This window comes from Corythoichthys intestinalis, chromosome 6, assembly GCF_030265065.1.
Source record: "Corythoichthys intestinalis isolate RoL2023-P3 chromosome 6, ASM3026506v1, whole genome shotgun sequence".
NCBI classification, from domain to species: domain Eukaryota; kingdom Metazoa; phylum Chordata; class Actinopteri; order Syngnathiformes; family Syngnathidae; genus Corythoichthys; species Corythoichthys intestinalis.
The window spans coordinates 27,046,936-27,057,779 of NC_080400.1; the positions used below are offsets into that span (position 1 = coordinate 27,046,936).

General features: G+C 40.0%; 1 protein-coding gene across 1 annotated transcript; it reads right to left on the bottom strand.

Moving 5' to 3' along the window:
- Positions 1-1,629: 1,629 nt before the first annotated feature.
- Positions 1,630-7,875, bottom strand: p2ry13 (purinergic receptor P2Y13). Its single transcript, XM_057838980.1, has 5 exons — positions 7,860-7,875; positions 5,652-5,787; positions 4,900-5,091; positions 4,253-4,642; positions 1,630-3,300 (listed from the first exon to the last, which is right to left on the bottom strand). Exons 3-5 carry the CDS (start codon positions 5,080-5,082, stop codon positions 2,842-2,844), a joined length of 1,032 nt encoding a protein of 343 aa, XP_057694963.1. The 5' UTR covers positions 5,083-5,091; positions 5,652-5,787; positions 7,860-7,875; the 3' UTR covers positions 1,630-2,841.
- Positions 7,876-10,844: the final 2,969 nt, after the last annotated feature.

Here is a 10,844-nt window from a genome sequence, read left to right on the forward strand (position 1 = left end):
GTTGCTGCACCAGGGAGAGGCATGTGAGCCTTTTTGAGTTTCAAAAGGTTCCCATTCACCGCGGATATTGGCCAAAACAAGCCCTACTACTGTGGGACCACTGGACTAATGAGGAAGTGAGTAAACATCGTATTTTGTATCACGTCAAATACTGGGATCATGGCACACGTTTTAATACGGAGGTGGCTTGCATTTTGTGGCTGATTGTCCACCGAAAATGCCAATCGGCCGATGACCGGTGGCTTATTGCATCCCCCCACCCCCCCGCCGGAAGAGCGCTATACTTGGCTTCTTGCCCCCTTCGTGTGACTGGTGTTCTGTCAAATTTTCAACCCCATCAGAAATTGCAACTTTGTGTTAAAAATGGCCGCGAATACAGCGATTACACTACAAACTTTCTTTAGATAAAGGACTATTTACTTACGTTTGATCATGGACAGACATGAAGAAAAGTTCTCAGACACATCATGCCATATTAGCTGCACAACAACTGCATGCCGCTCTCCGTTTACGTCTTCGCTGTGTAGTAAAGCATTATTTTACGCCATTGTATTGACCATGTGGCAGCTATGCGCTCCTATGACACCGGTGGTACTCTTCAACTGCTTCCCCAGCGAGCTCTCCTGTCCGTAAAGGAGGAACGAGCTGTAACTTGCTCGCTACCAGGTGGGTTGGCGATCGGCGAAGACAATTGACAACCCCGCCGCTGTGTCACATTATCCCGGGTGGTTTTGAGTGACTTTTCGCTTTTGAAACATCACTCGTTTCGGGTTAGCATGTCGGCTAGCTGTCACGCCTCTTGGTTTGTTAACATTCTCCAAAGCCGAGGCAGGGAAATGAAAAAAGCCTGACTACCTAAGTTGGCATAAAATATCGTTCGGGAGGTGCGACAGTTAAGGTGAAGTCTACAGTTTTGACCATTATGGAGTAATTTTACCATGTCATACTGAATAAATGCATTTTTATTATTTTATATTCCATTTAGTACAAGACTGTTATATGTCATGACCAGACCATTTATTTACCGATTGGGGAGAAATACTTCGATAAAAAGAATATCCTGTAAAAATATTGGAGTAGAGAGACTGAAACAATGACAATTTTGCGGCTCTCTTCGTCGCATTTTCCTCGTTCTGAATAATTCCCCCTCACTGGGTTGAATTCTAAATCAGATGAAACCATGACCCTGCCAACGTCATCCTCCTGTTGGGGACGCTAGAGCCCTATAATGGTAGGCGTGGCTAAACAGCGGATTAAAAGTCTAATTTCTCGTTATCTGCACTTTGGCAAATTGTTGTATATAGTCAAATCGTCTCAAAATATGATTCTAATTCACATAATAATGCAATTTAGGACTTTTTTATGCTGTCGTACAAATCTGTTCAGACCATGAGGACACTTGGATTCCTGTTCTCTGTGTCTAAACTACTGAACAGGACAGGTAAAAATAAAAAATAAAAATAAGTTTGGGCGTAAGCTGCATGTTCAATCTGGGTTGCCCCTCAGACACCTGACATCTGTTCATGCAGGGCGGTCTACATGCACTAACAGTGCTCTGACCCAAAAAGCCACCATACCACAAACTGTTCCATCACCTGCTACTTTGAAATTTAAAGCAGTAACATGAAGTCAGGGTGTTCTGGTGTTTATCAACAAAACCATGATTCATCACATTTAACAGTTCGATATAATTACAGTAACACAGATGAACACAACAGTTCAAACTAACATGATGACCAACAACAATACATCCACTATCAATTGTGACGACCAGAGACATGAGATTTTGCGCTCGTAAATGTGTAAAACCAATTTAATATTTATCATTGGTAGCTCAATCCCAGTCTATCAAATCACTCTTGACATGCTTTGTGCTGCTCAGGAAAATATTTTAGAGACGTTTGGCAAATCGGCAAATTTCTGACTTTAATCAGAAAGCATGAAAAAAGGTCAGATCTGGCCCAATTGCTTGTATTTCTGCACCCCAATTTGCCATAGTGATGGCAGGGTCATCACTGCACATTACACTACCACTACACAACATCCATTATACTTAATAAAACATAAAACTCATTTGCAATGCAAAAATAGTATGTTGCCAAATGTCCTTACTGTTGGCAGTGCATGTGTGCATATGTGCTGATTAAATGTTTGCTTTGAGTTTACAGAAGGAAAAGGTTCAAGGAGATTACAGTTCAGGAAGTTCACAATGACATTGAGTACACTTGACATCATGCCTCCAATGACTTGGCAAACAGTGCGTTGTGTGGCAGGAACAGCATGGTAATTGTTGCAAAGTTACGATCTGCTGCAGTGACATTTTTTTCCCTTCTGCATCATCACTTTCTATCAAGCTCTTGTTAATTTTATAAACCCAGCTTGCTGATCGTTAAAGAAAGCATAGTTTGCCATTTTTTTGTGTCAAAATACCTCAAGGATCAAGAAAAGCATGCTTTCAGACCTCTCCTAGCAAATGAAATCAAATGGCTATGATGAACACCTAAGTTACTGCCAAGTCGTTAGTGGAGAAACTCAGTTTTGAGTGGTATTATTTAAAGCTGCTTGTATGTGGTATGTGGTGTCACAAAAGGATAAAAATCTTAATGACTTCTAGTAATGTTTTGAAATGTTAGCAAATTATCTGAGTAAGCGCTCCCGAGACTCATATGTCTTTACAAGCTCAAAAAAGTCAGTTTTTCAGTAATATGTTCCCTGTACATTGGTTCTGCCCATCATAAAATGATCAAACCATTCAGCATGTTTTGAGGAGGCGCCATATTTTAGGGATCATCACATGATTGAAAGTACAAGCTTATAAGCTGCAGTTACATTTCCAGTGTGTTATTTTGATGGGCCCGTGTTTATCAATTTGTTTGCCGTTTGAGACATCTCCAGTTGTGTGGTCGTGGCAGTAGGGGAGTCTCCTTTAGGAAGGGGCTTGCGTCTAAGTGCGGCTGTAAGTCTCTCCCTGAACATGCTGCACAGAAACACGTAAATGAGTGGGTCCAGGACCACGTTGGCAGCCGACAGCCACAATGTTGTCTCCTTAGCTAGAAAAAGCCCATTCACCCGGCACTGCTTTTTTGTTTTGCTGACTTGTTGCAGAGTGTAAGGAACCCGAGCGAAGTGGTAGGGGGCAAAGCAGATGAAGAAGACACCAACCACCACAAAGACCTTGGCTTTGGTTTTGTAGTTAGTTGCCTTGGAGGTGCACTTTGATGCTTTGTATGACTCGTACACTTTCTTGCTGATGAAAGTGTAGCAAAACACCATCAGGGCCAGCGTTCCCCAGAAGATCACCTGCAGGAAAACACAAAGAAAAAGTTTGATATGCCAAAGCACGTTCATATTTCTAAATACTGTACCTTTAGGCAAAAGCTGGACTGCACCCAGTCACTGTCATTGTATGTATTGGCACATTAAGTCGAAAACTAACTAATCAAAGCGACAAGTGAGTTTGATGCTAGACCTAGCTAGGACCTAGCAATAGGCTAATTAACAAGCAACTGACCAACTAACTCAGGGGTCGGCAACCCAAAATATTGAAATAGCCTTAAAAGGTGGAACGGCGCTATGCAAGTGTAACACCATTTACAATTATCATATTGGAGCAAAAAACAAAAAAACATATGTGTCTGGACCCGCGAAAACATAAAAGCCTTATATAAGCCTTATAATGAAGGCAACACATGCTTTATGTATCTTTATTAACTACAGTATATTAGCCAACTATCAAAATAACTAAGTTGGCTACGAATGCATAATGAGCTTTCATAATTTAATATTTTTCCTGCAGTGCATCCTATAGGGAATCAGGCACCACACAAGTACTCTGTTTAACTTAATTGCAGTATTGATGAATAAGAAGAATGTTTGGGTCATGTTTGTTCTCCTACAGCAACTATATTAAACAAAAAATATATATTTCCCTCCCCCATCTTTTCCACTTCCAAACATTTTTGAAAAAGCTCCAAGGGGGCCACTAGGGCAGCACTAAAGAGCCACATACGGCTCTAGAGCCACATGTTGCTGACCCCAGAACTAACTCATTAAACAAAGAAGACTAGTTTTATAATAATAATACTGATCAATTTTATTTATAAGAAGATGTTATTGAACATTAACATCTCGTAAAATTCTGAAGTCAGCTAGATGAGCAGAAAAGCAATAATCTTTGTAAAGCCAAAACTTTCAACACATAAGTATGCCTAATTAAGTAATGTATAGGTGAATATTGAATTACTCCTTTTACCTGACCGAAGTAGATGAATCCTTGATGCCAGAGTAGGCCAGCCTTGTTCTTCATGGAGGAGCATTTGACTCTTCCGTTAGAGTAGCGTGGCGGTTGATTACTTAGTATCACATTAGGTAGCGCTGCAGATAACATGACCACCCACACGGCAACACTCAGCACCTTGCTGAACCAGACCTTCTGCAGGGTTCCCTTTCCGAATGGCCGGACTATCTTAAGGTAGCGGTCCAGGCTGATTAGGCCCAGCCAGATGATGCTGATATACATGGTCATGTAGAATAGAACAGCTGAGTAACGGCAGTGGAAAGCCCGCAGTGGACCTGATCCCACACCGGCATCTGTCAGGATCTTTAGGGGGATGGTCAACGTCATTAACAAATCAGCTACCACCTGTTGTTTGAAAAGAGTATGTTTTATTAACATTTTTATCTTTGCATATTGGAGAATTTACGTTTTTTTTTTTTTTTTTTTTTTTTTTTAAACCAATTTTCCATATATCAATTTTCCAATTATCACTAATGAGAGATAGATTTTTTATTCAACGTGAACTGAACCAAAACCAAACACTGTAACTGAACAATGATTGTTGGCACATTGGTTTGAAACTTACTGAACATTTGTGCGTATGTGCTATCGTTACCACTCACCACATTCTTCAGAAAGACCAGGAAGGTTGACTTGCTGGGAATGCTGAAGAAAATCCATGCCGCCATGAAATTGAGCAGCAGTGCAAATATGAATAGGATACTATACAAGGTGGGGAAGACCACTGAGGTCACGCTGATATCATGGAGACACTTGAGAGTGGTGTTGGAAAGTGAGGAATTCATATTGATTGTCTAGGGAAGAAAAGGTTACATCACTAAACAACCAGAGCTTTACAGTACACTAATAAATGTTACTCCTCGCAAGCAAGAGAAGATACGGAACGTATCAACATAATGCAGTACAGCTTGTGATCTCATCATAACATGTAATTGTTTACAGTTACCTACTAGTATATTAAATATATAAACACAGTAAATGTGAAAAACTGACCTCAAATGATCAGTTTATTTGCATGATGCCATTCAAACCCATGAAGATCAAATAGATTCTAAACTATAGACTCTCCCTTGATACGTAAATGTATGTTTTAACAATAAGCAAAGTACAACAGATTACTGACAACAAAGATTTGTAATAGTAATATATTCAAACTCTGTTCTATTTTTAACTGATCCCAAGATCCAGTTTAAAGAGCAATTGTCAAGCTCCAACTCCTATAAAATCTCCTATATAAAAATATACGCAAATTATATTTTGAAAATAAAAATTAAAAAGTTATTTAATTTTTGTGACTTTACATAAATGTCAGTTATCTCTTTATTAATATTAAATTGAAATGATTCATTCTTACCTTGTGTCCTTGGGAGCAATGTGAAAGTGTGTCGCATCGGAAACAGTAGAAGAATATATAAGGCAATGATGGGGGGAAGTCACAATATTTCAAAAGGAAGAAGTGAAATATCCGATTCCGCTTTATCCTCACCAATCTACAGGAAATGAGGCAAACAAAGGAAATCCAATTGAATATTTATCCGTGTTACTTTGGTACGGAGGTTGAAATAGGTCTGTATTGACTTGTGTGCGTGTGTTGTCCCTAAAGCTACTGTCCCCGGCCCCCTCAACAAGTTTGCCAGGCTTCCTGTGAGTGAAAGAGACTTCCCTCGCTTACTTCCTGTCCTGATTGTTTACTGAGAGTTTGGCACTCATCTGTGCCAGTTGACAGCCAAACACATGGGCTAGTTCCGGGGCACCCTTGTTTCAGGACCTCCTGCACAACTCCTTAACTAGCCCTCTTCTCTCTTTCCTTGACAATATGCAATTAGAATGAAAATTGTGCTTCTGCTTTTCTGGATGCTCTCAAAATGTTTATACCCTTTTGCTCCCTTCTAAAAATAAAAATGACCCCATGAGGAGAACATGACATTTTCCTGTCCGACTTCGCTGGTTGGAACAAGACCAGGAATGACAACAGATGGGAAACGAGCGGCTAGTAGAAATGCTGGTGTTAAAAAAGGGCCCTGGACGGTCATTTAATTAAATAGACCATAGTTTGCTAATTAACCCAGCGGTTTTTGAAGAGTGAGTCACAGTGGCTTGACAAAAATGAGGATCCTTTGTTAAGCAATTAAAACAGTATGGTATGTCACTTTGAAGAAGTCAGTTTATGCCATCGACCATTGTCGAAGCGATTACCAAAAATTGTCCCAGCGTTTCAAGCCACTGTCAGTTAAAAGTTAGTGTTTGAAAGTCAGATTGGACTTTCAAAAAAAAACAAACAAACGCAAGTGTTAAGAGTTTCTAGCAACAGCTAGGGTTTAAAATTCTGTTTTCAAGCCTGAGAGGGGATTTTAACCAAGGTTTAAAATTCTTCTGCCGGAAGAGTCTGGGCTGCATCAAGGATACCCCCAAAAAGGGACCAGCGATGATAATTGAGTTTGGCTAACGTTTTATAATTAGTCTCAGAGAGAGAAACAAAAAACTGAAACATAACCCAATATTAAATGCCTAGGGATTTTTAATGTCTCCATATAGTTTTGTAATTCCTTACCAGCTTTTAATTTTTAATTGTATTATTTATTTATTTATTTATTTTAATTGTTAGAATTTCAAATTAAGGTCTGATGCCAGTGGCATTAAAATACATAACTATTGATTGAGATTTCGTTTGAAAAACTGCCTGACATGACTCTTTTGGAAAAACCCTGTTTTAAAGCAACCACAAACTGTATATTGTATGTATGACGCATGCTTCTACAATTGAGGGCAGAAAAGATTTCAGGGCTGGTAATGCAGCTTCAGACAATATAACAGGATGTGCATCAGGCACCACAAACTCATGACTTTATAGCAGTACGGAAAGGTGCCACTAAAGATGCAGAATTTTTCATGGTTGCTGTGGGAGACCTGAAATACATTGGCTGGCATTTCCCCACTTTGACACTATCACTGAATAAAGCTGAATGCCTTTATACATCCTTTAGACATTCTATATATGTACTGTATATATATAAAAAAAAAAAAAAAAAAAAAGAATGTTGTCTCGCCCACCCGCCCGCCTATGTATGTATGTATGTATGTATGTATGTATGTATGTATGTATGTATGTATGTATGTATGTATGTGTCTGTCTGTCTGTCTGTCTGTCTGTCTGTCTGTCTGTCTGTCTGTCTGTCCGTCCGTCCGTCCGTCCGTCTGTACATACGGTACATACATACATGCATACATACAGTGGGGAGAACAAGTATTTGATACACTGCCAATGAAAAAACCCATTGGCAGTATATCAAATACATATTGTGATTAAGTTCATTATTTTCCGTAATGTACTGATAAACATTAGACTTTCATATTTTTTTAGATTCATTACACACAACTGAAGTACAGGGTGACCCAAAAAAAAGTTTACACTCAGTTGACTGCTTGTTTAAGAGCCATTGAAACATATCTAAATAGGTTGTCATGCTTAAGTGATTCATTAAGGTCACTCAATGCAGCTGGTCATCTCTCGTCTCTACAATTCCTGTGCTCCTGCTGAAAATGAAGAAAACTTTAGCTGTACCTGAATTGCTGCGTGCCGGTCTGACACCTACTGAGATTGCAGCAAATCTGAGAATATCCAGATGTGCAGTCTACAAAGTTAAAAAGAAGCTGAAAGATACTGGAACAGCCTCACGAAAACCTGGGTCTGAAAGTGCCGATCTGTGCGGACCAAAAAGTTGATTGACAAGGTGATATTTGGCCACCCCAGAGTCCAGATCTCAATCCCCTGGATTATAGCATATGGGCAACTGTGGAGGACAGTGCCTGTAAGAAGCCACAAACTTCTGTGGCAGCCTTGGAGAGGTCCATTGTTAGATCTTGGGAAAAGATGACAGCATCCTACATAAAGAAGCGTTCCGCAGGCGCCTGGAGGCTGTTGTGACACTTAAGGGAGGACACATTGAAAAATAGAGTGTACTGTACATGTTCTTTACAATAATGTATCATTTGTGATTAAATTCTAATTCTAAGCTGAATAAACATGGCATTTAAGTTGTATTATTGCAGTGTAAACTTTTTTTTGGGTCACCCTGTAGGTCAAGCCTTTTATTGTTTTATTATTGATGAGTTTGGCAAAAAAGTCAAGGAAAACCAAAAATCCCCATCTCAAAAAATTGGCATATTTCATCCGACCAATACAAAAAAAGTGTTTTTTAATACAAAAAAAGTCAACCTTCAATTAATTATATCAGCTATGCACTCAATACTTGGTCGGGAACCCTTTTGCAGAAATGACTGCTTCAGTGCGGCGTGGCATGGATGCAATCAGCCTGTGGCAATGCTGAGGTGTTTTGGAGGCCCAGGATGCTTCGATAGCAGCCTTAAGCTCATCCACAGTGTTTGGTCTGGTGTCTCTCAACTTCCTCTTCACAATATTCCACAGATTCTCTATGTGGTTCAGGTCAGGAGAATTGGCAGGCCAATTGAGCACAGTAATGCCATGGTCAGTAAACCATTTACCAGTGGTTTTGGCACTGTGAGCAGATGCCAGGTCGTGCTAAAAAATGAAATCTTCATCTCCTTAAAGCTTTTCAGCAGATGGAAGCATGAAGTGCTCCAAAATCTGGTAGCTAGCTGCATTGATAAAACACAGTAGACCAAAACCAGCAGCTGACATGGCACCCCAGACCATCAGTGACTGTGGGTACTTGACACTGGACTTCAGGCATTTTGGCATTTCCTTCTCCCCAGTCTTCCTCCGAACTCTGGCACCTTCATTTCCGAACGACATGCAAAATTTGCTTTCATCTGGAAAAAAAGTAGTTTGGACCACTGAGCAACAGTCCAGTGCTGCTTCTCCGTAGCCCAGGTCAGGCGCTTCTGCCATTTCCAGCACAAACCTGTGCACGGTGGCTCTGGATGTTTCTACTCCAGACTCAGTCCACTGTTTCTGCAGGTCCCACAAGGTATGGAATCGGCCCTTCTCCACACTTTTTCTCAGAGTGGGGTCCCCTCTTCTTATTGTGCAGCGTTTCCTGACACACTTTTTCCTTCCCACAGACTTCCCACTGAGGTGCCTTGATACAGCAGTCTGGGGACAGCCTATTCGCTCAGAAATTTCTTTCTGTGTCTTAGCCTCTTGCTTGAGGGTGTCAATGATGGCCTTCTGGACTGCAGTCAGGTCGGCAGTCTTGCCCAATGATTGCGGTTTTGAGTAATGAACCAGGCTAGGAGTTTTTAAAAGCCTCAGGGGTTTTGAGTTAATTCGTTGATTCAGATGATTAGGTTAGTAGGTTCTTTAGAGTATCTTTTCATGATATGCTAATTCTTTAGATAGGGATTTTTGTTTTTTCTTGACTTTTTTGCCAAAATCATCAATATTAAAACAATAAAAGGCTTGAACTACTTCAGTTGAGTGTAATGAATCTAAAATACATGAACGTCTAATGTTTATCAGTACATTACAGAAAATAATGAACTTTATCACAAAATGCTAATTTTTTGAGAAGGACTAGTATATACATATATGAGGTTAGAGCTTCAAATTTGAAGTTGGAACCAGAGTTAAGGTTTAAAACTGGGTTAAAGGTTTCAAGGGCTTTCACTGTTGTTCTGGTCACATGAAAGCATCACTTCCTCAGTAAAACACAACGCTGAAAAAACACACTGGCGCAATTGTTAAACGTCATATCTGGCCTCGACGCAAGCATGTATTTTTTTTTTTTTTTTAATGCACTTAACTGACACACCCTTACAACACTATGTGTAGAAGAGGCTGCCTGGGAATAACCTTCCTCATTCCAAACATGACATTTTAGTAACCCCACAGTTGACTCACTGGCTATCACTACTGTAACTGGCATAGCTATCACAGTGGCTCGCTTTATTGGGAAACAACATCAACAAAAGAAATGGCAGTGGAGATGGGTTGCTGGTCACAAATTTATTTTGTGTTTTCTGTATTGTTTTGGACAGCAGTTCACTAAAACAGCAGGTAATCTAACTAGTATTTTTGCTCATCATTTGTATCATGCTGAGCCTTTGCCAAGGTGAGCCCAATAGAAACATACAAATAACCCATGACTTAACATTTTGTATCACTTGCTAAACAAAAAAAATAGAGACTGTTTAACCTTTTAAAACCCCTGAGCCTATTTTGTCCAAATTTGCATGTCTTTGATGTTGCAAAAAAGGTTTGGAGGATATCTCTTTATGAGGCATCCATCACCCTATCATGCATTATACACAATCAAGCTTCTCGAACACACACACATTCACTGTATATACAAATTGAAAAGATTGGTAGTGGGGAAAAAAAATCAAGTATAACATCGAAAAAAAGTATTTTCAAAAATGTTGACAATAAACCAGTTCTGTTCAATTTTTCAGGCATGCCCACTCAGTTTCTCCTTGAACCGGACACAGTGATGTCACACACTAAGTCACGCAGCTCACTCTTCTGCCGTTTGCGCACTGCTGCCAGTCTGTTACATTTCTAACCCACCGACTAATCCCCCCCCAAAAAACTGACAAATCTGGCCCATCCTCTTCCTTGAGTTGATGA

What these genes read in the sequence shown, in the direction of transcription:
- p2ry13 (XM_057838980.1), bottom strand. Translation starts at nt 5,082, where the DNA reads ATGAATTCCTCACTTTCCAACACCACTCTCAAGTGTCTCCATGATATC. An exon ending in TGGTCTTTCTGAAGAATGTG is followed by an intron (nt 4,643 to 4,899) that starts GTGAGTGGTAAC and finishes TTCAAACAACAG; the next exon opens with GTGGTAGCTGATTTGTTAAT. An exon ending in GATTCATCTACTTCGGTCAG is followed by an intron (nt 3,301 to 4,252) that starts GTAAAAGGAGTA and finishes GTTTTCCTGCAG; the next exon opens with GTGATCTTCTGGGGAACGCT.